Source organism: Fringilla coelebs (assembly GCF_963513975.1).
Source record: "Fringilla coelebs genome assembly, chromosome: 28".
NCBI lineage: Eukaryota > Metazoa > Chordata > Aves > Passeriformes > Fringillidae > Fringilla > Fringilla coelebs.
The window spans coordinates 4,927,230-4,955,161 of record NC_140054.1 but is presented as its reverse complement, the minus strand read 5'-3'; the positions used below and the strand labels follow the sequence as shown (position 1 = coordinate 4,955,161).

At 65.3% G+C, this 27,932-nt stretch overlaps 1 protein-coding gene across 1 annotated transcript; it reads left to right on the top strand.

The window, feature by feature from the left end:
- Window positions 1–194: 194 nt before the first annotated feature.
- Window positions 195–22,823, top strand: ADGRB2 (adhesion G protein-coupled receptor B2; the record flags this gene model as incomplete). Its single annotated transcript, XM_084222578.1, has 31 exons — window positions 195–1,002; window positions 5,900–5,983; window positions 7,349–7,513; window positions 8,572–8,736; window positions 10,243–10,407; window positions 11,082–11,246; window positions 11,321–11,422; window positions 11,834–11,940; window positions 12,731–12,925; window positions 13,021–13,089; window positions 13,194–13,302; window positions 13,377–13,523; window positions 14,189–14,264; window positions 14,334–14,436; window positions 15,084–15,127; window positions 16,560–16,686; window positions 17,154–17,257; window positions 17,809–17,911; window positions 18,137–18,287; window positions 18,528–18,597; window positions 18,731–18,797; window positions 18,912–18,997; window positions 19,547–19,645; window positions 20,331–20,502; window positions 20,574–20,669; window positions 20,798–20,837; window positions 20,969–21,627; window positions 21,896–21,931; window positions 22,230–22,334; window positions 22,474–22,527; window positions 22,629–22,823. Exons 1-31 carry the CDS (start codon window positions 204–206, stop codon window positions 22,821–22,823), a joined length of 4,659 nt encoding a protein of 1,552 aa, XP_084078704.1. The 5' UTR covers window positions 195–203.
- Between the last annotated feature and the right edge of the window lie 5,109 nt (window positions 22,824–27,932).

Below are 27,932 nucleotides of genomic sequence, written 5' to 3'. Positions count from 1 at the left end.
CAAGGAGCCCCCTGTAACCCCACAAGGTGGCAGATGGGGACAGGAACCAGGTGGGGACATGAACCGGGAGGGGACATGGGGTAACTGGGATGTTGCTCACACACCAGCTGGGCTCAGGGCAGGGCGCTGACCCCCAGCCCAAGCCTCCGGGTAAGCCTCTGTCCGTGTGTCTGTCTGTCTGTCTGCAGGGCAAATGCCATAGGATGACCGCTGCTGGTCCCCTCTTACTGGCTGTGATATCGTCTGTCCTGTGGCTCACGCGGGGCTTCGACCCGGCTCCCAGCGCCTGCTCCGCCCTGGCCTCTGGCGTCCTCTACGGCTCCTTCTCCCTCAAGGACCTGTTCCCCACCATCTCCTCCGGCTGCTCCTGGACCCTGGAGAACCCCGACCCCACCAAGTACTCGCTCTACCTCCGCTTCAACCGGGAGGAGCAGGTCTGCACCCACTTCTCGCCCATGGTGCTGCCGCTCGACCACTACCTGGCCAACTACACCTGCGACCCCCGGGGCGAGGCCAGCCCCGCGCCCGCCCGCCAGCGCCCGGAGCAGCAGCAGCAGCAGCAGGAGGAAGAGGAGGACGAGGAAGCCGAACTGGAGCTGTGCGAGGGCGCGGGGCCCTTCACCTTCCTGCACTTCGACAAGAACTTCGTGCAGCTGTGCCTGGCGGCCGAGCCCGAGGCGGCCCCGCGGCTGCTGGAGCCGCAAGCGCTGGAATTCCGCTTCGTGGAGGTGCTGCTCATCAACAACAACAACTCCAGCCAGTTCACCTGCAGCGTGCTGTGCCGCTGGCTCGAGGAGTGCCTGCAGGCTCCCGGTGCCCGCCGCTGCGGCTTCACCCACGCCGGCTGCAGCTGCCAGGCCGAGAGCCCCCCGGCCCCCCGGCGCAACGGCACCCGGCCCCCGGCCCCCGCGCCCACCCCGGCGCCCGCCGCGCCCGACTGCTGCCCCACCGAGCTGCATTCCGCGAATGCCGACGAGCTCGACCTGCCCGAGGTGCCACACGGTGAGTGGGGAGCGGGGATGGACCCCCCGTGCCGTGCTGGGGGTCGCTGGGTGCTGCTGGTGCTGGTGGAGTGGGTGGGTTCTGCCGGTGCGGGGTCCACGGGGAGTGGGGATGGTGGGAATTGTGCAGTGGGGGGATCCTGCTTGTGTGAGCTCTGTGGGGCTTGAGGTGCCAGCTGGGAAGTGGGAATGGGGCAGGGAATCTGTGCAATGGATGGATCCTGGGGCTGCAAAGTGTCAGCTGGGCACTGGGAATGGGGCAGGGAATCTGTGCAATGGATGGATCCTGGGGCTGGAGATGCCAGCAGGGCACTGGGAATGGTGCAATGGATGGATCCTGGGGCTGGAGATGCCAGCAGGGCACTGGGAATGGTGCAATGGATGGATTGTGAGGCTGGAGGTGCCAGCAGAGCACTGGGAATGGGGCAGGGAATGGTGCAATGGATGGATCCTGGGGCTGGAGGTGCCAGTGGGGCACTGGGAATGGTGCAGTGGATGGATCCTGGGGCTGGAGATGCCAGTAGGGCACTGGGAATGGTGCAATGGATGGATCCCACCCAAGCACGCTGCTGGGGTAGGATTGGTGCCAGCTGGAAGCTGGGCATGGAGCAGGGAAATCATGCCATGGATGGATCCTTCCCTTGCACACTCTGTGGGGCTGGAGGGTGCAGCTGGGTGCTCTGCATGGAGCAGGAAAGCTGGTGCATGGAGCAGGGAATCCATGGGATGGATGAATCCTGCCTGTCTACACTCCTTAGGGCAGGAGGGAGCTGTGCATGGAGCAGGGAATCCACGGGATGGATGAATCCTGCCTGAGCACCCTCCTTAGGGCAGGAGGGAGCTGTGCAAGGAGCAGGGAATCCATGGGATGGATGAATCCTGCCTGTCTACACTCCTTAGGGCAGGAGGGAGCTGTGCATGGAGCAGGGAATCCATGGGATGGATGAATCCTGCCTGTCTACACTCCTTAGGGCAGGAGGGAGCTGTGCATGGAGCAGGGAATCCACAGGATGGATGAATCCTGCCTGTGCACCCTGCTCAGGGCAGGAGGGAGCTGTGCAAGGAGCAGGGAATCCATGGGATGGATGAATCCCTTTTGAGCACGCTCCCTTAGGGCTGGAAGTTTCCAGTGGGACACTGTGCACGGAGAGGGAATCCCTGCACGGAGCAGGGAATCCATACAAAGTTCAAATCCGTGGAGCCGCAGCTTGCTCTGCCCTTTCCACGGCCCGGCCATCTCTGGGAATGCCACAGTGACCCCACCACCGGCAGGGCTGTGGCCACGGCTGCCCCGGCACATCCCACACGGCTCCCCGGCCTCGCTGGCCGCCTCCCCGGCACGGGGCAGGAGCAGGAGCCAGCTCGCTCTGCCCCGGTGGAGACGCGGAAAACAATTTGCAGGTAAAATGACCCTTTGCCGTGGCAAATTACCCTTGACTGCTGCAGCCCGGGCGCTTGTTATTCCAGGCAGGATGTCACGGCACGGCGGCCGGGCTATTAACCAGGCGGAATGAGGCCATTTGCTCGTTCCGGGACCGTAGGAGCGGCTGAGGATAAAGCAGCCGGCTCCGGGATCCGCGGCAGGGCCGCCTTGTCCTGCCGCCGCCCGTGCCTGCGCTGCTAAGCCCGGCGAGGTGGTACGGGGGTTTTGGGACACATCTGGCCAGATGTTTTCCCTTCAGCAGCCTCAGGGTGATGCGCGGGCAGGAGCAATCCCCGACTGGGCTGCGCGGGGTCTTTATCCGGCAGATTAGGTGGCGGGGCCGGGCCGGGGGTGTGGAGATAATTTCATTGGGCTTTAGCGTTTATTTCAGGAGCTAAATGTCATTAAGGGCAGATCCCCCACTAAATCCCCGGTCCCTCACAGCTGCAGGGCTCTAAATCGCCTCATCCCGAGGGGAGCTGCTTGAGCTGATTTCGTTTTATGGGGGTTTTTCCCGTTTTGTTTTGTTTTTCCCTCTTTAAGCGCCCCTCCCGATGGGTGATTAAGAGCTCGGCGCCAGGGTCAGGCGCCAGCCCCAAGGTCAGCCTGGCTGACCCTGTGCCCGAGGGGTGACACCTGTGGTGGCTGGGGCTGCCTGTGGAGAGGGGGGATCCAGGATGGGATTGGGAATTGGGGTCTAGGATGGAGGAGGGGATCCGGGATGGGATGGAGAATTGGGATCCAGGATGGAGAATTGGGGTCCAGGATGGGATGGAGAATTGGGATCCAGAATGGAATGGAAAAGGGGGATCCAGGATGGAGGAGGAGGATTCAGGATGGGATGGAGAATAGGGATCCAGGATGAAGAATTGGGATCCAGGATGGAGGAAGGGGATTCAGGATGGGAGGGAGAATTGGGGTCCAGGATGGAGGAGGGGATCCAGGATGGGATGGAGAAGGGGGGTGCAGAACGGAATGGAAAAGTGGGATTTAGAATGGGATGGAGAATTGTGATCCAGGGTGGGATGGAAAAGTGGGATCCAGGATGGGATGGAGAATTGGGATCCAGGATGGGATGGAGAAGGGGGATCCAGGATGGAGAAGAGGGATCCAGGATGGAGGAGGGAGATCCAGGATGGGATGGAGAAGGGGGGTGCAGAACAGAATGGAAAAGTGGGATTTAGGATGGGATCGAGAATTGTGATCCTGGGGGGGATGGGAAAATGGGATCCAGGATGGGATGGAGAAGCAGGATGCTCCTCCAGGGGACCCAGCACGTCCCCAGGAGTGGCTCAGTGGGGTTGTTTCCCCCGAGCCTGGCCCAGGCGCTGGCCAGGGGGGTCCCTGCAGAGCCGGCAGGGCTCAGCGCCACATTCCGCCTCTCCGGCTGCCGCGGCCGCAGCGCAAACTCCGGCTCCTTCTCCAAATTACATTTGACATTCAATTAAAGGCTGGAGCGCCCGGAGCTTCGGCGTTATTGCGGTGCCAGAGCCACGGGGGTGACGCGCTGCCACGGCCACCCCTCGTGCCACGCCGCCGCCACCGTCCCCCCCCGGGTGTCACCGCGCTGAGCCGCGGGGCTGCCTCACAGAGCGCCCTTCATGCAGCTGGGGGGGGTCCCAGGCTCCCACCTGGCCTCCCCCAGCCCCCCGGGGTGGAGAATGGTCCCCTTTCAGGGGGATGGATGGTGGCAGGCAGGGCCGGGGGGCTGAATGGCGCCTGTGAGCCGAGGCTTGGCGGGCGCCCAGCGCTGATCTCAGCGGCTGCTCCGCCGCAGCGCCGTGGGGCTGGCGCCCGCCCAGAGCCTCCCCACAGCCCTGACCCCGGGGTCCCCGGTGCCCACGTCATCCCCGCTCTCCCAGGGGGATGCAGGGATGAGGTTGGAGCCACGTGGGTGGGTTGGGGTTTTGTGGGGTGACTTTGGGGTGTGTTCTACCCTGCTGCTCCAGGCTCCAGGCGGTGTGACCCCTCTGAAGACCCCCAAAAGGGTGACCCCCTCTTTTTGATGGCCTCTGGGTGACCCTGCTGTGTCAAGGCCAAGCAGCTCCAATTTTGGGTTTCTCTCACCCCAAACCCGTCCCTGCTCAGAAACCAACACCCAAAGAGGTGCTGCTGGGACAAGGACACAACCAGCTTTGAGATTCACCTTGAGGTTCCCAAAAAACCCCTCTGGTGTCCCCAAAATCCCCTCCCATCCTTGCCCCCACTGTGGTGGGGTGCTGGGGGACCCCTGGGCGGGGTGGGGTGCGGTGTTGGGGTTGGCTGCAGCCTCCTGGTGGTGACAGGCAAGGATTTAGTGCTCTCTGAAGGAAATTGAATTTGGTGTCTCTGTCGAACACAGCCAGGGAGAACGCCCTCGTATATCCTCGGGATTTATGGTTTTCCCCGGGCTCTTGCCGAGCCGTGTGTAATTCTGCTGTGGTGCTCCCAGAGGGGGGCTGGCCCTGTGGGGAATTCAGCCTGGTGGCCCCACAGAATCCCCTGGGCATTCCCTCAGTGTCCCCAGGTCCCCCTGTGTCTCCCGTGCCCCTGGGAATTCCGGAGTGGGATGTCCGAGGACAGGATCTGAGGGTGCCAGCGGGGAGCCCTGAAGGGTTACCCTGGGTTAAGGCAAATCAGGATGAATTTGGGGCTTTTTGACAGCACAAGCAGTGCCAGAGCAGGCTGTGCTCCCTGCCTGGGGCTGGCTGTCCCTCCTCTGTGTCCCAGTGGGAGCCACCATGTGCCCAAAGCACCCTGGCAGTGCCAGGTGTCCCCATGCCACCTCCCGTCCATCCCTTGGGGACATCGCTGTGTTGGGCTGGCAGGCACTTGTGCCATCCCTGGCTGCTCCCGTGGCTGTCACAGCAGTGGAGTCACCCCAGCATTTTGGGGGTTACATCCCTGGGGTGGCATCAGTGGTGCTGTCCCTCTGTCCCACATCCATCAGGGTCAGCCGGGATGAATCCGTGCGAGCTCCAGGGCCCAGATCTGGGGACAGGAGTCCCTCTGGAGGACAGGGTTGTGGCCCAGGGGGGTGGGGGAGGCCGAGGGAGGTGTCCCCCTGTGCCTGCAGCCGCGTCCCCCGCCGGGCCCCGCACATGCCAGTTAATTTCACGCCAAGTGCCCTTGATGGATCACTTGTTATTTTTGGTGAGCCAAGCCATAAATTTGTGCCACCTCGCTGCAGCGAGCTGATAAGTGGGGACAGGAGAGCACCTCCGCCTGGCACGGTGGGGACACAGGCACCCTGCCTGCGCCAGGGACGTGGCACCTCGGGCTGGGCTCCAGCTACCACCCCCGGGACATTTTGGGGTGGCTGTGACGCAGGTTTGGGGCGCTGGGAGTGTGCTCAGTGATGCTCAACCAGGTCTTGCTCTCAGCATGGGGTCAGGCACCCCTGTATCCCCCTGAAATGTCCTGCACTGGCCTGTCCTCATCCCTGTCCCCATCCCTGTCCCCTGCCCACTCTCATTTGGACATTTCTCTCTCTTAGGCAATGCGGTCGAGGAGAACCAGAAGGTGAAGACCCAGTGGCCACGGTCAGCAGATGAACCCGGGGTCTACATGGCCCAGACAGGTACCAGGAACAGGCAGGGGGACACTGGTGACACTGGGCTCGTGCACCTGGGCAGGGGTGACAGAGATGAAGCGACTCCCTTGAGCTTCCTGCCCACGGACTGGCTTAATTTGCTCCATTTATATATTTTTTCCTCTGCACTTTCCTCCGAGGGTTGTAAAGCAAGAGGGGAAAAAAAAAAAAATCTATTAATTGTTTCGTTCCAATGTATTTATTTGGCAAATCCATCTGGGTAATTTGAACGTGCTGCTCCCCCCTCCCCAGCCTCCCTGATTTATGGTCGGAGGGCTCGGAGGCGAGCGGGAGATGGATGGGCACAGCTCTGCTCCGTGTGCCTGGTGTGCAGAATTCCCGGCCACACTCGGCTGCTCAAGGGGCTCCTGCCCCGCCAGGAGCTCCTGGGTGACCCCAGGGGTGGCCCTGCCCATTCTCGGGGTGCCCGTGTGACAGGGAGCAGCCCCGGCACGTTGCCACCGCTGCGGGTGACACGGGAGCCACGTTCTGCTTGTCTCCAGGACAAATGGTCCCCTTTGGAGCCCTCCCCCATCTATCCCTGTTTGATTTAAACGGATGGGCTCTGCTGCTGGGCTGTCCAAGAGCCTCAGAGACATCATCAACCTTAATAAGAGCCAGTTGTTGTAAATGTCAGCGTGTGACGGGGTGGGGAGAGGGAGCTGCAAAGGGCTGCCCGTGCTGCCCACTGCTCACCATGTCCGTGCTGCCCACTGACCACACTGCCCACCCTGCCCACTGACCACTCTGCCCACCCTGCCCATGCTGCCCACTGCCTACCCTGCCCACCCTGCCTACTGACCATGCTGCCCACCCTGCCCATGCTGCCCACTGACCACTCTGCCCACTCTGTCCACCATGTCCGTGCTGCCCACCGACCATCCCGCCCACCCCACTCACTCTTTCTGGGCAGCCCAGCTGCCCACTGACCACCCTGCCCACCCTGTCCGTGCTGTCCCCTGCCCACCCTGCTCATCCTGTCCCCACTGCCCACCCTGCCTACCCTGCCCACCATGTCTGTGCTGCCCACTGACCACCCTGCCCACTCTGCCCACCCTGTCTGTGCCACCCATTGACCACCCTGCCCACCCTGTCTGCCCTGCCTGCTCTGCCATCCCCTCCCAGGACAGATCCCGTCCCTCACACCAGCTGCCATCCCCTGCCCCAGTCCCTTCCCCACCTCCATCTGCAGCCTCACCTCGCTCACACCCGCAGTGCCACCCCTATCACCCACCCCACCTCATCCTCACCCTGCGCTCACCGGTGCCACCCACCCCCCTGTCCCTTTGCCGGGCTGCCCTGCTGGCATGTCCCCTGTCCCCCGCGGGCTCTCAGGCTGCCTGTCTCCCTCAGGGGACCCCGCGGCGGAGGAGTGGTCGCAGTGGAGCGTGTGCTCCCTGACGTGCGGCCAGGGCTCCCAGGTGCGGACGCGCTCCTGCGTCTCCTCCCCGTACGGGACGCTGTGCAGCGGGCTGCTCCGGGAGACCCGCACCTGCAACAACACCGCCACCTGCCCAGGTACGGGGGACACTGCTGGCAGTGGGGACAGCGGGGACAGCGCGGGGCTGCGCTGCCGGCTCCCTGCAGGGCTGAGCAGGCGGGTGGGGATGGAGAGGATGCGTTGCTGGGATGTCTCTGGGGTGTCCTCGGGGTGCTGTGGTGGATGAGAAGGGTGACTCGGCACGGTTGTGGTGCCCAGCCTGTGCTGGGATGCTCGGGGTGCTGTTGGCATCCCTCCATCCTCTGGAGTCTCTCTCGGGGAGGTGTCTGGAACGGGTGCCCTGCACCCTGCGCCCTGTCAGCGAAGCTGCTGCTGGGGATTTGCCTCGGGAACTCCGTTCCATCCTCTCTCCTGGTGAGCTGTGGGCTCCTCCTGGGTGCCCCCAAGGCTTTGTGCTGGAGCCTGGGGCATTTGGAGCATGGCATTCCGAGGGATTCCCCCTGACAAGGAACAGGAGGGCGGCGAGCTGCTCGGTGACTTGAGGCAGGTGACAGCAGGATGCTGTCTGTCCGTGGTGGTGTCCGTGTGTCTCATGCGGGACACTGGAGGGACCTCAGGGTGCCACAGCAGCAGCCACGCTGCCCTGTCTGAATCTGGGGCGTTTCAAGGGATGCTCACCCCCAGGACATGCAGTGTCCGTACTGGGAAGGGCAGCGCCGCCCTGGCACTCTGGGGACATCAGAGCTCAAGGAGGAGCATCCTTTAGGATGGTCCCTGACCCTTTCCTGGAGCTGAGCTCCCGTGGACACGAGGGGCAGATCGTGCTCGGTGTGCTGACAGGGATCATGCGTGGCTTTGGGGGGACGTGCGCCGCCAGTGCCAGCACCCCAAAAGGGAGGCTGGAGCGCCAGTGCCAGCACCCCAAAAGGGAGGCTGGAGCACCAGTGCCAGCACCCCAGAAGGGAGGCTGGAGCACCGCTGCCAGCTCAGGGATTTGGGACCACAACGCAGCAGGCAGCGCTGGGAACTGTGCCCAGCTGAGCCCTGGGCAGGGCACGAGGGGTCTGCCGTGCCAGGACCCCTCGGTGCCGGGGCCCCTCGGAGGCTGGAGCCCCTGGGCTGTGCTGTGTTGCAGTTCCCGGCGCGTGGGAGGAGTGGTCCCCGTGGAGCCTGTGCTCGGTGACCTGCGGGCGAGGGGCCAGGACCAGGACGCGGCGCTGCGCGGCCTCGCGGCGCGGAGGGAAGGCCTGCGAGGGCCCCGAGCTGCAGGCCAAGCCCTGCAGTATCGCGACCTGCCCGGGTCAGTACCTCCCTCTCCCCACGCTCCTTCTTCCCGCCGGGAATGCCAGGAGATGGTGCCGGCTGAGCGCCAGGGCCGCGCTCCTGGTGCCGCGAGGGACGGGTGGCACCGCCACGGGCAGCTGGGACACTGGGTGCACCGTCCTGTCCCCGCTGGAGAGCCAAGGGGGAACTGGGTGCTGCTGGCTGTGCCGGGGTCTCACGACCCCGTCATGGGCAGGGGACCACGGAGGAGGCGGCTCCTTCCCCACCCCTCTGCTGTGCCTGGCACTGGGATGGCACAGGGACGCTGTGGGGTACAGCAAGGTGACAAAGGGGGTCAGCTGCAGGGTCTGTCTGCACACAGGTGGCAGTGCCACAGCTGTCCCTTTCTCCTGCGTGCCACCTGGCCGTGGTGGTGGCTGTGGGGTTTCTGCGGTGACAGGCGGGGATGCCATGTCTCAGATGTTGTCCCATGTGTGATGTGGGTCAGCTGGAGCAGGAGGGAGGGCAGGAGCTGCTCCTGCAGCAGCTCTGACAGGGACGTGGCACCCATGGCGCACAGCTTTGGCCACAGCAGTCCTGTGGAGATGCTTCTGGAGTCTTGAGCTTGGCAGGGAACGATGCCAGGGATGTTGGATTTGGTTGGAAGTGATGCCAGGGATGCTGGATTTGGCAGGACTGATGACAAGGATGCTGAATTTGATTGGAAGCAATGCCAGGGATGTTGGATTTGGCCAGAAGTGATGCCAGGGATTCTGGGTTTGGTTGGAAGTGATGCCAGGGCTGCTGGATTTGGTGGAAGGCAACGCCAGAGCTTCTGGATTTGGCAGGACCGATGTCAGAGACACTGGGTTTGGTTGGAAACAACACCAAGGCTGCCAGAAACGCGAAGTTCGGTGCGAGCAACACCAGGGTCCCCACCCTGAGCGTGTCCCTCATGTCCCAGCCGGTGGAGGGGCCAGTCCCAGTGACAATCCCCCCTCCCAGCACCACCTGCCCAGTCTAGCACATCCGTAGGCTGGACCTGTTGCCCGGTGAGCCCGAGCCGGGGCTGTGTGGCCGAGCGGCCGCAGTGCAGTGGGAGCTGACGCCTGTCAGAGAGCAAGACAACCCCAATGAAGGCAGGAAAGGATGCTTCTGGCTCCATTGACAGCAGCAGGCTAATTAATGACTTTATTATTCTATATTGTTCTATACTATATGACACGGTATCGCATCGAATCTGCCAAGCACTCAACTCCACTCAACTGCCCAGAATCTCATGGCTGTCCGCCGACAGTCCCGACACACACACACACCTGGCCCTGACAGGCCAAAGAAACAAAACCCCATCGCTCTGGGTAAACAATCTCCACACTGCACTCTACTTCTGCACAAACACACAGCAAGCGAGATCAGAGCGGCTTCCCCTTCCTCTGCGCTTCAGAGAACGCGAATCCCAGGAAAACATCCCGGGGAGGTCGTGCCTTGCTTTTCTCTGCGAAGAGAAACGCGGCTACAGACGCCGCTCTCCTTGTCCCCGCAGTGGAAGGGCAGTGGCTGGAGTGGGGCGCCTGGAGCCGCTGCTCCGTCACCTGTGCCAACGGCACCCAGCAGCGGACGCGCAAGTGCAGCGTCTCGGCCCACGGCTGGGCCGAGTGCCGGGGGGCCCACGCCGACGCCCGGGAGTGCTCCAACCCCACCTGTCCCAGTAAGGCCCCGCGCGCTGGGGGGGAGCGGGGGGACGGCACCGCGCACCCGGCACGGCCCCGCCGTGGCGCCGCCGCGGCGTCACCGCCCGTGACGCCCGGAGTGCTGGCGGCCCCCTTCGCCGCGGGGAGCCTGAGGGTGATGCCAGGGATCACCGGGCACGTCTCGGCTGGAGGAGCCGGGGGTTGGCACTGTCCTCGTCCCGGGTCGCGCTGGGGACCCGTCGGTGCCAGGTGGCGGCGGGTCCCGCCGTGCTTTGGGCGTACAAGCACGAGGGAGACCTCACGTGTGCACACGGGGCTGGGGACGGCTCTGGGCGTGGGGACACCGGGCAGAGGATGGACCGCGGGGTCCTCATCCTGTCCTTCGAGCCGCTCCTTGTTTTGTGGGAGAAGTGGTGGCACTGGTGGCAGCCACAGAGGGAGGTGGTGGCTGTGCCATGGTGCCCGTGGATGGCGGCAGGGAATGAGGGGCATCTGCAGCAGGAGGGGCATCTGCAGCAGGATGCCAGTCTGCTCTCAAAGAGATTTAAATCACCGATCCATGCATTTCACACCCCGCGGGATTTCAGCTCACAGCGTGTGGGGCAGCACTGACGGCGCCCCGTCCCCGTCCCCACGGGTGCCACTCCCTGTGCACGGAACCAGGTGTCCCACAGTGTCCCCATCCCCACAGCAGACAGCAAGTGGGGTCCTTGGAACCACTGGAGCCTCTGCTCCAAGACCTGCGACACCGGCTGGCAGCGGCGCTTCCGCATGTGCGAGGGCACGGGCATGCAGGGCTACCCCTGCGAGGGCACCGGCGAGGAGGTGAAGACCTGCAACGAGAAGAAGTGCCCAGGTATGGGGTGCCCCCCACCCCCCAGCACCCCTCACCCCATACCCGGGCTGTGCTGATCCCCCCTTCCCCCCCAGCCTACCACGAGATGTGCAAGGACGAGTACGTGATGCTGATGACCTGGAAGAAGACAGCTGCCGGGGAGATCATCTACAACAAATGTCCCCCCAACGCCACAGGTGACCCCAGATGTCCCCAGGGCTGGCACAGGGCAGGGGGGGGTGGGTGGTTGAGCACCCCAAACCCCACGGATTTGGGGCACAAGTGGCCCAAACCCCTCTGGCCTGGAGCAGAGTAGGGGGTGTGGGTGGCATTTGGGTTGAGCCACCTCAGAGCCCCAGGGGCAGGGGGTGACACGGGGGTCAGGCCCCCTGGAGCAGGGCAGGGGGTGGTGGGTGACACTGGGGTCAAGCACCCCTAAATCCCCTGGCCCTGGAGCTGTGCAGGGGGCTGTGGGTGGCACCGGGGTGCCAGGAAGGGATGGCAGTGCCAGCCCCGATCCCAAATCTCCGTGTGCAGGGGGCTGTGGGTGGCACTGGGTGCCAGGAAGGGATGGCAGTGCCAGCCCCGATCCCAAATCTCCGTCACAGGGACTGCCAGCCGCCGGTGCCTGCTGAGCCCCCACGGGGTCGCCTACTGGGGCGTGCCCAGCTTCGCCCGCTGCGTCTCCCACGAGTACAGATACTTGCATCTCTCAGTAGGTGCCCGCTCTGGCACGGCCCCTTCTGTCCCCTGTCCCTGTCCCTGGGGCTCTGCCCCATCCCTGGCACTCCAAGAGCCACCTCACCTCTCTGGCGTGGGGAAACTGAGGCAGGGCTCCATGGGTGGGTGGGGAAAAGGGGATTCCACCCAGGCTGTGTCTGTGGGAAAGGGTTCTTAGGACGGGAAGGTTCCCTCAGATCGCCATGGAATCCCCTGTGGGGTGGGAAGAGGGATCCCATCCCAGAGCTGGAGGGGGGTTCTGGTTGGAGCTGAGTTCCTGTGTGTTTGGGAAAAGGCTTTTGGGGTGGAGAGGATGGCCCCTGACTCCCATGGATGTCCCCAGACCTCCCTGGATGTCCCCAGACTCCTGCGACCACCCGCAGCCCTCTGTGGGCTTGGAAAAATACCCCAGTCCCAGAGCTGGCCTGTTTGAGTTGCACTCCCACGTGTTTGGGAAGAGGCTTTTGGGATGTGGACGATGACCCCAGACCGCATGCGTGTCCCCAGACCCCTCTGAAAGTCCCCAGACCACCCTGGACGTCCCCAAACCTCTGTGAATATCCCCAGACCCCTCTGAATGTCCCCAGACCCCTCTGAATGTCCCCAAACCTCTGTGAATGTCCCCAGACCACCCTGGACGTCCCCAAACCTCTGCGGGCTCCCTCAACCCGCGCGTCCTGCAGCTGCCTTAATGAGCTCTGCAGCGTCCCCGGGGCTTTGGGGACACACAGCACCGCTGGGGGGTGGTGGCACCAAAGTGACACCGCTGTCCCTCCCCGTACCAGCTGCGGGAGCACCTGGCGAAGGGCCAGCGGGTGCTGGCAGGGGAGGGCATGTCCCAGGTGGTGCGGAGCCTGCTGGAGCTCATGGCCCGCAAGACCTACTACAGCGGGGACCTGCTCTTCTCCGTGGACATCCTGCGCAACGTCACCGACACCTTCAAGAGGGCCACCTACATCCCCTCCTCCGAGGACGTGCAGGTAGCGGGCAGGGGGACGGCCAGGGTCCCCTCCCCGGGGAGGTGGCGGTCGGTCGCTCGGTCCATCCCCAGCCCCGCTGAGCCCCGTCCCCGCAGCGCTTCTTCCAGGTGGTGAGCTACATGGTGGACGCCGAGAACCGTGACAAGTGGGAGGATGCCCAGCAGGTGAGTGGCACGGGGTGGTGGCAGCCGGGATGTCCCCGCCACGGGGGTGTCCCCACCGCGGTGATGCTTCCCGGCGGTTCTGGAGCTGCCCCCGCCTCCCACAGGTCTCTCCCGGCTCCGTGCACCTGATGAAGGTGGTGGAGGACTTCATCCACCTGGTGGGGAATGCGCTGAAGGCTTTCCAGAGCTCCCTCATCGTCACCGACAACCTGGGTGAGCGGCGGGGCGGGCGTGGGGACCTGAGGGGGACGCAGGAGCGGGGAGGTGACACGGGTGTCCCCTGACAGTGACCAGCATCCAGCGGGAGCCCGTGTCCGCCGTGTCCAGCGACATCAACTTCCCCATGAAGGGCCGGCGGGGGATGAAGGACTGGGCCCGCAGCTCCGAGGACAAGCTCTTCATCCCCAGGGAGGTGCTGAGCCTCGCCTCGGCAGGTGAGTGGGAGAGCCCAGGTGTGGGCACAGCTGGCAGGGTGGGCACAGCTGGAGGTGGGCATGCGCCTACCTGAATGCTCCTGCACGTCTGGGACAGCGCCCTGGCGTGGGCTTGCACGTCTGGAGGGGTGCATGCTGGCAGAGTGCACATCTGGGAGCGTGCAGGTGTGCACACAGGTGTGAGTGCACATCTGGGAGCACACACATGCTTGCACATCTGGAGGGGTGCATGTTGGCAGCATGCACATCTGGGAGCGTGCAGGTGTGCACACAGATGTGAGTGTGCATCTGGGAGCACACACATGCTTGCACATCTGGAGGAGGTGTGCATGCTGGCAGAGTGCACATCTGGGAGCGTGCAGGTGTGCGCACAGGTGTGAAGGTGAACATCTGGATGTGCACACGTGCGTGAGCCTGCACATCTGGGCACGTACAGGTGTGCACACACATGAGCATGCACATCTGGAGGCGTCCCCGAGGGCACACCTGCTGCAGATGTGGGCTCACATCTGGCTCCCATTCACACACACGCGAGCTGCAGCCCCAGGCACGTGCAGGCCACCACGTGTGCTCTCGAGCTGTGTGCCCCACACATCTGGGTGCACATCTGGCGTGCCCCGCGTGTCCCCTCCCGCGTGCCACCCGGCCTGTGGCTCTCTCTGCAGAAGCCGAGGAGTCGTCGCACTTCGTCATCGGGGCGGTGCTGTACCGCACGCTGGGGCTCATCCTGCCCCCGCCCAGGTGAGTGGCGCCGCCCGCGGTGTCCCCCGCTGTCCCCCGGCCTGTCACAGCCCGTGTCCCTTCCCGCAGGAGCCCCCTGGCTGTCACCTCCAAGGTGCTGACGGTGACGGTGCGCCCGCCCACCCGGCCCGCGGAGCCGCTCGTGCTGGTGGAGCTGTCCCACATCATCAACGTGAGTGTCCCCTCCCCTGGCACTGGAAATGTTCCTTCCTGTGTCATCAACGTGAGTGTCCCCTCCCCTGGCACCTGAAATGTCCCTTCCCGTGTCATCAACGTGAGTGTCCCTCCCATGTCACCTGAAATGTCCCTTCCCACGTCACCAACGTGTCTCATGACATCAACCTGTGTCCCCCTCCAATGTCATCCTGTGTCCCCCTTTCCGCATCAATGTGACTGCTCGTGTCCCTCATCATCGCTGAGTGTCCCCCTCTGTGTCATCCACACAAGTGTCCCTTGTCCCACATTGCCATCGTGACTGTCCCCTCCCGTGGCATTGCCCTTCCTCATCACCAACCCTCCTGTGTCATCAACGAGTTCCTTCATCACCTCCATGAGTGTCACCTTCCCCTCCCATGCCGTCCAAGTGTCACCCTGCTGTCCCATCGCTGTGTCCCCTCCCAGTCCCAGGTGGGTCCCTGTCATCTGCAGGCACCGAGACCCCGGCAGGGACCAGCAGTTCCCAATTCATGGCATAGTCCCTGTGCCCACAGTGGGGACATGCCACCCCTGGGGCACCCAGGGAATGTCCCCAAGGGCCACCGCTCCTTGTGGGGTGGGGACAGGGCTGGTGGCAGCTCTAACCTGTCCCTGTGTCCACAGGGCACGTCCCACCCGCAGTGTGTCACCTGGGACTACTCGAGGACGTGAGTGAGGGGCAGGGGCACGGGGACATGGGGACACTCTGGGGACAGGGCAGAGCTGGCAGTGCCAGGGGGCTGCTGGGAGGGAGGGAGCAGGGACAGGGAACAGGAATGGGAACAGGGAACAGGGAACAGGGATGGGAACAGGGACAGGGAACAGGGATGGGGATACCGGGATAGGAACAGGGACAGGGAACAGGGACAAGGAACAGGGAGAGGGAACAGGGACAGGGAACAGGGATGGGAACAGGGACAGGGAACAGGGATGGGCACAGGGATGGGGGAACAGGGATGGGAATAGGGACAGGGAACAGGGAATGGGGGTGGGGACAGGGACAGGGAAGAGGGAACAGGGATGGGAACAGGGATGGGAACAGGGATGAGGAGCCAGAACCATCCCTTCCCGCATCCCGGCCCCGCTGGCACGGGTGAGCTGAGCTCCCACGGGATCGATGTGGCCCCGGAGCCGCGGGGCCGCCCGCGCCAGGCTGCCAGATGTGATTTGTTAGTGCTGGCAGGAATGAGGGAAAGTAGGGCAGGGAGGGGGGCGGGCAGCGCTGCGGGCTGGGGGAGGGCACTGCCCGCCCCCCTGCCCAGGTAGCCCCGCAGTTTGGGGTCACTGGTTCCGCTTCATCCCCCAAGCCGGTGGGGAGGCGTTGGCTGTGATGAGCGTGGCAGGCTCAGTCCTGCCCCAGGGACAGTCCCCAGCTGTCCCACAGACCCAGTGCCCAGTTTTGTGTCCCCCAGTGATGTGCTGGGGGCGGTGGCTGCTCTCCCAGGGCGTGGCAGTGCCACCCCACTCTCTGCTCCCTCACTGGGGACATCCCCTGGCAGGAGGGCTCCCTGTGACAGGAAGGGTCCCCAGGGAGGAGAAGTCCCTTTAACAGGAAGGGTCCCCATGGCTGAAGGGTCCCCACAGAAGGAAGGGTCCCCATAAAAGGGGGGGTCCCCATGATGGAGAGATCTTTCTAACAGGAGAGCCCCCATGGCAGGAGGGTCCTCAAGGGTGGGAGCGATCCCCAAGGGCAGGAGGGTCCCAAAGACAGAAGGGTCCCCATAACGAGGGATCCCCATGGTGGGAGAGGACCCCATGGAGGGAGGGGTCCCCATGGAGATAGGGAATCATCGCCCCCCTGGGAAGGGACACAGGTGCCAGGGGGCTCTTGGGGCTGTTCCTGCCTGTCCTGGCACTGCCCCAGTGCTGTTTCTTCGCCCCCAAATCTCTGTGGGATGATTAAACCTGAGGCCTTTCTGCTGGATCAGCTCAGGGCACGGCTTCACCCCCTCCCTGAGCTCATGGGGGTCCCCTGGCAGTGCCCCCTCGGTGCCTCCCACCGGGCAGGGTCAGGAAGGGGTTAACTCCGGCGAGGCGCGAGGGGCTGCGTGTGTTTGATCATTTCAAATTGCTCTCCCTCGCTCTCTTCCCATTAATCAGGGATGCTGGCTTGGGAAACTGGGACACGGAGAGCTGCCAAACCCTGGAGACCCTCCCGGCGCACACCAAGTGCCAGTGCCGCCAGCTCGCCACCTTCGCCGTGCTCGCCCAGCTGCCCAGAGACCTGGTAGGGGACAGGCTGGGGACAGCCACCAGCCTGCTGGGGACACGGCATGTGGCTGAGGGGTGACCCCCGGGCTGGGCGGGGGCGCTCCCGAGGGAGGGTGGGGATGGGCACGGAGTGTTTTCTGCTGGGATGAGGCGGGCACTGGAGGGTGGCGGTGTCCTCCAGCGGCCAGGGGAAGGGTCCCAGCACCCCCAGCACCCCCAGCACCCCCAGCAGGGTGGGTTTGTGTGGGCAGGGGCTGCCACGGCCCCTGGAGCTCAATACAGGGTGCTGCAGTGTGCCAGGAGGGGAGGGGGCACCCCGTTGTTATTCCTCCCGCATTCCCTGTTGGCACCGAGCCCCCTTTGGCTGTGCCACCGCTGTCACCGACCCCTTCTGGCACCCTGGGGAGGGCCCAGAGGGGGCAGGGAGCAGTGGGGAGGGGGCTGGGCTCAGCCAGTGCCCCCCCCGGTGTCCCCCCCCTCCAGGCCATGGACCCCTCGGGGACGCCGTCGGTGCCACTGATGATCGGCTGCGCTGTGTCCTGCATGGCCCTGCTGACCCTGCTGGTGATCTACGCCGCCTTCTGGAGGTGACATGGGGACATAGGGGACACCTGGGGCGTGAGGCCATGTGGGGAGGGGGTGACAGAAGGGGACAGGGCACCGGTGAAGGCTCAACACCAGTGGGACTGGTGGGAATGGAAAACCTGGGGGGGAAAAGATGCCTGGGAGTGTCGCTGCCCAAGGGCAGCGCCCACCCTGTGGCAGCGTGGGACAGGGGACAGGGACAGGGACAGGGACAAGGACATGGAACAGGGACATGGGACAGGGATGTGGGACAGGGACAGGGACAAGGGACAGGGACAAGGGACAGGAGACAGGGACATGGGACAGGGGACAGGGACAAGAGACAGGGACAGGGACCAGGGACAGGGACATGGACATGGAACAGGGATGTGGGACAGGGACAAGGAACAGGAACAGGGACAGGGAACAGGAACAGGAACAGGAACAGGAACAGGAACAGGAACAGGGACAGGGACAGTGACAGGGACAGGTACAGGGACATGGGACAGGGACAGGGACATGGGACAGGGACAGGGGACAGGGACAGGCTGGCCCCACGCCGCTCCTGCCGCAGGTTCATCAAGTCGGAGCGCTCCATCATCCTGCTCAACTTCTGCGTCTCCATCCTGGCTTCCAACATCCTCATCCTCGTGGGCCAGTCCCAGATGCTCAGCAAGGTGGGTGCCACCACGCTGCCACCACGCTGCCACCCTCGCTGTGGCGCCAGGCCACTCGCCTGGTCCCCTGCCGGCTCCCAGCAGCAGATTGGATTTGGATTAACTCGATCCCGGGATTAAATCCCCCGCGCCCGCCCCTGGCTTTGACACAAACCTCGCCGGGCGCGGGGGTTTAACTGCCACTGTGCCAGACACTGATGTCCCCCGGTGTCCCCTCCCCTGCAGGGCGTGTGCACCATGACCGCCGCCTTCCTCCACTTCTTCTTCCTCTCGTCCTTCTGCTGGGTGCTGACCGAGGCCTGGCAGTCCTACCTGGCGGTGATCGGCCGGATCCGGACACGCCTGGTCAGGAAGCGCTTCCTGTGCTTGGGATGGGGTAAGAGTCCGGCCTGGGTGGGAGGGGGGCACCCCTCGCTCCTCCCTGGCACCCCCCAGGCTCATCAGGAGGGAAACTGAGGCACAGCGGAGGAAAGCAGACCAGGTGTCTCAGCTGTGCATCCTCAGGCTGTGGGGAGCTGTCAGAGGAGTGTCACCGCTGTCCCCACCCCTGGAGCTGGCACAGGGGGGGACAGTGCCACCTTCCTCCAGCTCCTTCAGCCCCGTGTCCCCTCTCCAGGGTTGCCAGCCCTCGTGGTCGCTGTCTCTGTTGGCTTCACACGGACCAAAGGCTACGGCACAGCGAGCTAGTACGTGGGGACAGGGGACAGGGGACATGGGGCGGGGCACGGCGGCTGCTGCTGGCTGGGAGCAGGGCACGGCCACAGGGCTGTCCCCTGACCTGGGCCTGTCCCCTGACCTGCCACCCCCGGTCCCCTGCAGCTGCTGGCTCTCTCTGGAGGGCGGTTTGCTCTACGCCTTCGTGGGACCCGCTGCTGTCATCGTGCTGGTGAGCTGCCCCCGAGAGCCCTGCACCCCCCAAAACCCACCCTGGGGGGTGTCTGGTGGCAGCTGCTGCTGCGGGCGGGGGGCTCCTGCCCGCCCTGAGCCCACCCTCCCGCAGGTGAACATGCTGGTGGGCATCATCGTCTTCAACAAGCTCATGTCCCGCGACGGCATTTCAGATAAGTCCAAAAAGCAGCGAGCTGGGTAAGTGCCCTGTGCCCCGCGGGGGGGTCCCGGGGCTGCCCCCCGACCCCCGCACCCTGCTGGGGGCTGGGCACGGGGTGCCCCGGCAGCGGGCTCAGGGTGGGGCAGATTTCACCGCATCAGTGGGCGGCGGGGGCCAGGCCCAGGGTGAGCACAGCCCCTCGTTGGGGGCTGCTGGAGGGGCAGAATTTGGGGGGCAGCCACCCCCACTCCTTCCCTCGGGGAAGGGGGGTCCGCAGGCCGCAGCCCCCCCTCCGTGCCCGCCCCCTCCCCTGCCGCTTGGCCACCCCCCCTCGCCATTAACAGCTGCTGCCCTCGACTAACCCGACGCTCTCTTTCTCTCTCTCTCTCTTTCTTCTCCTCCTCCCATTCGCTTCTTGCCTGTGTCCGTCCGTCCATCCATCCCTCCATCCATCTGTCCATCCATCTGTCCATCCCCCCGCCCTCCTGCCTTGCTCCCTCCCCTCTCCCCGTGCCTGCATCTCCCCCCGTTCCCCCCGCGTGGCCCGGTCCTGGCCGCGGGGCGCCGGGGGGGCGCTGGGCTGGTAGCTCCAAGCCCCCCCCGTGCGGCAGCCTGCTGCTGAAATGCACCAAGTGCGGCGTGGTGTCCAGCGCGGCCATGACCTCCGCCACCGCCAGCAGTGCCATGTTAGTGCCCGTCCCGCGCCCGCCGCGCCCCCCGCCCCGAGCACAGCGCTGCGGGTGGGGAGGGGGGCTCCGGGCATCTCCCCGAAAGGGTTGGGGGGCGGGTTGGGGGTCCCCGAGGGGAAGGAAGGGTGACGCTGTGTGCTCGGGGCGGGGTGTCCCATCACGTCTGCATGGCATGGCTTCCCATGGCAGGTCACCTCATCGCTGGGGTTGGGGGGCTCTTCTGGCCTGGGGTGGGGGGTGTCCCCGGGACCCTCTTCCCGGGGTGTGAGCTCCAGAGGCTGCCAAAGTCCCCGCTCATGGGGGTTTGGTCACAGCAGAGGCAGCCCCAAAATTCGCTGCTAAAAAAAAGAGAAAAAAAAAATATCCCCTCTCTGCTGTTCTGGTGGCCGTGGGAGGGTGGCGGTGGCCCCGCGTCCCCCCAGCTCCCTGTGGCTGTGTGGGGACAGGGACACACCTGGCGGGCTGGAGCCCACAGGTCCCCTCAGCCCTCAGTTCCCCGCCGGTGCTGGCTTGGGGACACCGAGGAAGAGGGGACAGCTGTGTCACACAGCCCCGGCCATGCTTGCGGGGCGCGGGGCAAAGCTCGGGGGGCTGCTGCAGGGGAGGGGGGCAGTGCTCGGGGGGCTGTCCCGGGGCGGTCCTGCCCCGCGGGCTGACCCCGGCCCCTCTCTCCCTGCGCCAGGGCATCGCTGTGGAGCTCCTGCGTGGTCCTGCCTCTGCTGGCGCTGACCTGGATGTCGGCCGTGCTCGCCATGACCGACCGGCGCTCCATCCTCTTCCAGGTCCTCTTCGCCGTCTTCAACTCCGTCCAGGGCTTCGTCATCATCACCGTGCACGGCTTCCTGCGCCGAGAGGTGGGGCGGCGCCGGAGGGGCGCCGGGGGACAGCCCTGGCCGCGGGGCCGTGACCGGCTCTGTCCCCGCAGGTCCAGGACGTGGTGAAGTGTCAGATGGGGGGGTGCAGGAGCGAGGAGAATGAGAACTCGCCCGACTCCTGCAAGAACGGGCAGGTGCAGATCCTGGTGAGTGGGTCCCGCCCTGGAGACCCCGCCGCTGCCCGTGCCGGCCATGGTGCTTCATTTCCCCGTCTCTCTCCCTCTCTTTCTCTCCTCTCTCTCTCGCTCTCTCCCTTCTTTCTGGATTTTTATAGACAGATTTTGAAAAGGACGTTGACCTGGCGTGTCAGACAGGTGAGCTCCCCTCTGTTGTCACCGTGCCACACCCGGGAGGGACAGGCAGCACCAGCCAGGGGGTCCCTCCAGTGATCCCCACCCTCCGTGGGACCCTCAGGGCCGGCTCTGACCCCGCTCCCTGCCCACAGTGCTGTTCAAAGAGGTGAACACCTGCAACCCCGCCACCATCACGGGCACCTTGTCCCGCATCTCCCTGGACGGGGACGAAGACCCCAAGCTCAACACCACCTCGGAGGGCGGCCTGGGCTTCTCCAGCCTGCCCGGGAACATCCCCCCCGCCAGCATCCTGGTGCAGGTGCCCAAGATGACGCCCAACGTGGTGGCGGGTCTGACCGAGCTGGGCGAGCCGCAGGCGCAGCAGCTCAGCCTGGAGGCGCCGGGTCCCGTTTACCTGTGCACCGAGAGCAGCCTTCGGCCGCTGGAATACGGCTGGATCCGGGCCCCCGAGCCCCCCCGAGAGAGCGATTACATGATGCTGCCCCGCCGCACCGGCAGCCTCAAGCCCTTCCCCCGGGAGGAGGGAACGCTCGGTGCCGGCGCGGAGGAGGCGGTGCCCGGCGGGACGGGGCGCCCGGCGGCCGAAGGGGACGCCTATCCCGGGTTTGTGGCCGTGGATCACGTCAATGTGAACCTCAACCAGCCCTACGCCACGGTGAAGGCGCCGTACGGCCTCCAGTTCAAGCAGCACCCCACGGTGAGGCAGATCCTGGCCTCGGAGCTGTCGGAGCGCAGCCGCACCATGCCCCGCACCGTGCCCGGCTCTGCCATGAAAGTGGGGTCCCTGGAGGTGAGCGGGGGGCTGGTGCTGTTGGGCAGGCGTGTGGGGAGGGATGTTTATGCCCAGGACACGAGTGCACGTGTAGGGTTGCATGAATTCCCCCCGTGCTGCCCCCTGGCCATCCCACCCTTGGGAGGATGAGCTCCGGGTCCCCAGCCGGGCATGGATCGGGGCTGGCATGAGCCCCGAAACCCCGTTCCCCCTCATCCTGGCCCTGCAAAGACTTTTCCCTTTTCTTCTCCATCTCCTCCCCTGCTCCTGCCTGTCCCCCTGCCAGAGGAAGAGGTTGCGGTACTCTGACCTGGACTTCGAGGTAAGTCCTGCCATGGAGGTGTCACCGGTGCCATCGTGGGGGACTGATCCAGTTTGTCCCCACTCCCTTTGCCCCGCCAGCAGCTCCGGAGCTCTGAGGGGTTTAGACCAGGCAGTACCAAGTGTTGGCTCTGGATTAAAACACCGATGATGAGCGTGGAGTGGGCTCTGCTGCTGGTCTGGGATGCCCCAGGAAGGCAGGGATGGGGACAGGGATGGGGACAGTGCCGAGGGACAGGGGACAGTGCTGAGGGACAGCGGGCAGAGCCATGGCCACAGGCTCTGCTCTGCCCCCGCAGAAGGTGATGCACACACGGAAACGCCACTCCGAGCTCTACCACGAGCTCAACCAGAAATTCCACACGCTGGACCGGTACCGGGCTCCGTCCACCGGCTCCTCCAAGGTGAGGTCCTGGAGGCCCCGTCCTGCCCTGGTGTGCACCCTGCAAGCCTTTACCTCCTCCTGCATGGACTGTGGCACCCCAGGGAGATTGAGGGCACCCAGGGGCACCGCCGGGGCTGAGCGCTGGGGTTTTTCCGCAGCGAGAAAAGCGGTGGAGCGTCTCGTCGGGCGGCGGGGACAAGAGCACGGGCAACGTAAGTCCTGATTCCTCCTGGGGGGTTGTCCCATCCCATCCTGGAGAGGGCAGGAGGTGCCTGTGGGACAGAGCTGGCCACAGCTGCCCCCCACCCTGCAGGACGTGACCAGCCCCGAGGAGCAGCGGCCGAAGGCTCCGGCCGCGCCGCCCAAGCCGTGGAGCACGTTCAAGGCGATGACGCTGGGCTCGCTGCCCAGCGCCCAGCGGGACCGGCTGGAGCTGTGCAGGGCAGACTGGGACAGCCCCTGCGCCGGCCTGGACGCGGCCGACGGCGACTTCCAGACGGAGGTGTGAGCCCCGCGCCCGCCGCCGCCGCCTCCGCCCCGTGCGCGGCCCCGCGAGCCGACGCGCCGGGTTTGCTCCGTGCTCCGGGGCGGCCGGGGGGTCCCTGCCCCCCGGGAGAGCCGCCTCCCACTCGTCCTCGCGCGGTTCCTCCTCCCGCCACCCCCAGGACGCGGGTGTGGAGGGGACCCGCGCCCTCCCTCCCCCAAAATGCTCACCCACGCTCACGCCTGCACCCCACCCCCGGGGCAGGACCGGCCGTCGAGGCCCTCAGACCTTCGTTCTTTTCTACCGGGATGTTTCTTCACGCCGTGCACCGTGTGCACGCGAGCGGCCGCCCCCCGGGACCCCCCCGACCCCGGGACCCCCGCGGCCGCCCCCTCCCAGCCCTCCCCACCGTCCCCACCCCACGGGGCAGGTGCTGTCGTTGTTGGAAATAAAAGTTCACTCTCTGTGGTGCCGTGGGGCTGCGGCCGCCGCCTCGTGCTTCGCCTGGGGGTGGCTGTCACCCAGTGTCACCCCGCTCTGCCTGTGCCCCCCTGCCCAAAAATCCCCCCCTGAGCTGGGCTGATCCTGCACTCACACACTGCAAATGAGCGTCTGGTGATGGGAAGCAAGAGTGGTAATTACAGAGCAATTAATCTGTGAGTAAATTAGGAATCTCGGAGGTCATCACCACGTGGCGTCGCTCCAGGTGGGCTGCCCGGGAGCATCCCTGGCATCTGGAGATGGAGGTGGGGCAGCAGGGGCAGCAGCTGTGGGTGGGAATGCCCAGAGCAGGAGCTGGGTCAGGACAGCGCTGCTGGAGGAGGGGACATCTCTGCTGGCGGCTCTCGGCACATCTGGGATGAGAGACTCTGATCCACGGTGGGATCACGGCACCAAAACCCTCCTGCTGTGAGTGCTCCTCCATGGCTGCGCCCTGCTGGGAGCAGATCCTGCTCGTGGCTGTTCCTTCCCTCTGGGAAAAGCCTCCTGAGCTTCCTGAGGGCTTCACCTGGACAGGACAGGCTGGCAAAGAGCAAAGGACACGGCCCAGTTTGGGCTGGTGGCCGCTGCCCAGTTCGGACCATGGGACAGGACAGGGCTGCTCCCAGCCCCAGCACTGGGACGCTGGGACAGGATGTGACCCTTGGAGTGGGGGAGCCTCTCCCCAGCCCCCACGGGAGGGAAACACCAATTTCATAGCCCAGTTCATCCCAGCAGTGCCCAGTTCAGGTTTGGGGCGCTGGGAGAAGCCATTTGGGTTCCAGCGTGGTGATGGGAGTGAAGAGGAGGGGGTGGAAGGAGCCAGATTATTCCACTGACTCCTCCTAAGGGGGATCCAGCTGTGTGGGGAGGGGGCTGGCACGAGCACGAACATTTTGGCTGCCCAAGCCAGGGGTCAGGACCGTGGGTGACAGCCGGGGCTGCCATGGGGCTTGGCCCAGGTTCCCAGCCCCACAGAGGGTGTGGGTCAGGGGCACCATCCCCTCCCTGGGGTGTTCCCTATTTCTGCTGGAAATTCTGCAGCCACATCCTCCAGCTCTGGTCTCTGAGAGCTGCCACGCACTGGGATCCCCCCACCCCCTGCTCTGGGGGATCCGGGGCCTGCTCCAGCTCCCCTCCTCTCCTTCCCAGCCAAGCACAGCCGCGAGAGGCAGCGTCAGGGTTTCCTGGGGCATCTGTTGGCAATTAGCAGCTTTTATTACTCATGGAGACGCCAGATGGGGCGAGGGAACAGAGCCCGGGCCAGCAGCACAGGCTTGCGGTGTGTCCCAGCGTAAGGGGACAAGGGACAGCCCCCAGTCCTGCGGGACGGGGGGTGCGGGGCGGGACAGAGCAGATCCCAGAACTCTGGAGCCGTTTTCCATCTGCAGCTCCCGTCTCAGCCAGGCTGTGTCCCACCAGTGCCAAAAATGTGAGGTTTGGGGGGCGGAAATGATGGAGAAGCGGCTCAGAGGCTGCGTGGCCGCGGAGGCTCCGCGGAGCTTCTCCCTCCTCTCCCCGCGAAAGAAACTTCACCAAAAAGAGGCAAAAAGTGCTGTTCTAGCACCGCGGGTACGAACGGCCCAGGGAATCTGGAAAGAATTCCTGCAGGCGCTTTCCTTCCTGGCTGGAATTAGGCGGGGAGGGGGGGAATTTTGTGCCTGGATTGGAGCAGAAATTAATGCTGAGCCGCTGAAATCCTCGCCGCAGGAATTCCCTCCTGCGCCTCATCCAGGCCGGCAGCTGCCTCTGAGCCAGCGTGGTCCGGACGGCGTCATCCCAACCCTCATTCCCTGGATTTGGGGAGCCTTTTAGGGGGGGCTGAGCTCGGGGTGAGACGTGGGGAGCCCCAGGGTAACACAACCGCCGCCTCGCTCGGAGGCAAAATTATCTCCAGCCCCAAAATTGTCGGGCTCTGCTCCGGCTCGTGTTTTTTGGCAGGCGGCGCGGCAGTTTCTTGGAAGCGCAGCGTGCCTCTGCTTTTTCCATGATGGGATGGAGGGTGGGCAGGGGCTGCAGGATCCTGCTTTCCATCCCCCCGCTGGGCGCCGCTCCAAGCCAGAGTTCTGGGGAGGCGGGATCCGGCTTCTCTCTCCCTCTGGAAATGCCGATCCCGTGCTCCGGAGCAGCGGCGGGGAGCAGGAGCTGCGCGGAGCGGGGTTTTCCACGCTGCTGCCACCCCTGGGGGTGGCAGGGTCGCTTTGTGTCGCTGGGCTGGGGACAAAAAGCACCCTGGGGAGTGAGGGAAACTGAGGCACGGGGAGGGCGCCTCAATTGTAAACCCTCCGAAGTGTTTTGCAGATGAATGGAGGATCCTGGGGGATGCAGAGGATGGGATGAGGCTGCCCTTCATCCCTGCTCTGCTGTGGGGTTGGGATGGGATGTGGGGCCAGTTTTGGGGCCGTGCCCCTCACCCGCAGGACACGCAAACCCATCGCTGCTGGGAGGCCCCAAACAAAGAACAGCTCGAGGAGAGCAATCATCCCAAACGAAAGAACGAGGGAAATTCGCTGTATTTTCGTTCCCACATGCTTTAATTACCCTTAATTACCTCAGCAGGCACCTCGCGGGAGCGTTGTCACCACGTCACCGGGACTGGCAGAGCCGAGCTCTGGGGCTGCCCACGACAGCTTATTTACTGCCTCTGCACAAGCAGCAGTTGTTAATTAGCGAGTTTATTGAGATCCATGCGTCCCTCACGCGTCTCTAAAGCTGCAGCCTGAATAGACCCATCACAATTTGGGAGAAAACGCAGCTGGGCCGTCCTGAGGGTCCTGTGCCACCCCAGCACGGTGACACAGCTGCCGTGGAGATGCCAGTGGATGCTTTGCACCCTCCAGACCCAAACTTGCATGAGCTGGGCTCGTTCCCTGCCTGGTTTTGGGGGGTCAGGGCAGCCTGGCACGCACGGGAAGGGCAGGATGGGGCAGCCAGGCCCCGGGGCAGCATTCCCGGCTGGGATGGGCCGGGATCCCTCCAGGGCTTGGCAGGGCTCTGGGAAATCAGCAGGACGTGGGAGCAGCGGCGGTGCCAGCGGCGGGGATGGTGGCAGCGATCCCGTCTCAGTGCTCTGACCCCGGGCACCTCTCCCTGAGCCAGACTGTCCCCAAGCCACCCCGAGGCGCAGGGAGGGGACAGCAGCTCCGTGTCACACAGCGGGCTGGCTGTCCCCATGCCTCGAGAGCTGCCCGGAGCTGCTCCTGGAGCTGCGCCAGTGGAGGAGCATCCTTGAGGGACACCCTCCTTCCGCGGGGACAGACAGGCTGGCCAGCGATGCCACCACCGGTGCCAGCAGCGGGTGCCCTCAGCTCCCTGCGGGGAGGAAGAGCCTCTCCACAGGGGTGGCAGCCAGGGAATGGGATATCCCACCCCGGGATTGGGGTTCCCCTCTTCTGGGCCGGGGTCCAGCGCCCGGAGGGAGGAAGGAAGGTGGGGAGGGAGTGGAGGCGCTGCCGGGGGAGGCGCCCGGGGGAGGAGGAGGAGGAGGAGGAGAAAGGCGGGGATGCAACGGCGGCCCCCCTCCCGGGTTGGGGGGGTGGTGCGGAGGGCGGGCAGCGCTTGGGGGGGCGGCTCGGGCCCCCCCCCGGAGGGAGGCGGGGAAGGCGGCGGGGGCGGCGCGGCAGCTCCCGGTGTCCCGCGGCGGAGTTCCCGGTGTCCCGCGGAGGAGTTCCCGGTGTCCCGCACCCCCCGACAGCCCCGTCCCCACCGAGCCCCGTGCAGGTGAGCCCCGGGCAGCGCCGCACCGGGGGCGGGCGGAGCGCGGCGGAGCCCGGCCCTGCGGCGGGACGGGACGGGACGGGACGAGGGGGGATTCCCCGTTAATCACCGGAGTTAATCACGCCCCGGGGCCGCGGGGACCCGCCGGTGCGGAGGGTGCGGCGCGGGGAAGGCGGGGAGCGGGCGGGGGGAGCTGCGGAGCGGAGCGGGGGGCGCGGGGGTGGCGGAGGGGGTGGGCGTGGGCAGTGCCAGGCCAGCGGAGCCGGGTGGCAGCACCGGGGACAACCGGTGAAGGGGTTGTGGCTCGGGACAGGGGGGCTGGGAGCCTGGGAAGGGCTGGGGGTGCGAGAGAGCCCCGAGCAGGCAGGACAGGGGTGGCCCCGCTGCCGGGGATCCCGGGGGCAGTGCGGGGGGCGAAGGACGGGGATGCGCGTCCCGCTCCGGCAGCAGCCCCGGAGCCGAGGGTGTCCGGTCTGCCCCGGCTCCGGGCCCTGCCTGCAGCCCCAGCTTGCCTCGTGGCAGGAAGCAGGAGGGAGGCCAGGTCGGGGTGACCTGCAGGGACACCCCGGCATCCACACGGGACCGGGAGATGGAAGGGGAGGCGGTGAGACCTTCCCGGGGGCGTGCACGCTGGAGGTGCCCGGTTCCACCCTGGGGAACTTCAGCCAATGCATTTCTGAATGTTTGGAGTAAATTCGGGTGCTGGCCTTTGACACCCAGGGATGCTGAGGCTGGGGGTGGGTGTGGAGCAGATGGATGGGGGCCACACTGACCCCCAAAACATCCCCAAGCCATGGCCAGGAGGGTCAGTGCCACTCCATGCTGGTGGCTTTCCTGATGTGGGCAACCTCATGGGCTGGTGGCCACCAGGTGCCCATCTCGGGGTGTCACCTTTGCAGGTGGCCGTGAGGGCCCTGAGCCTCTGCCCCGGGCACC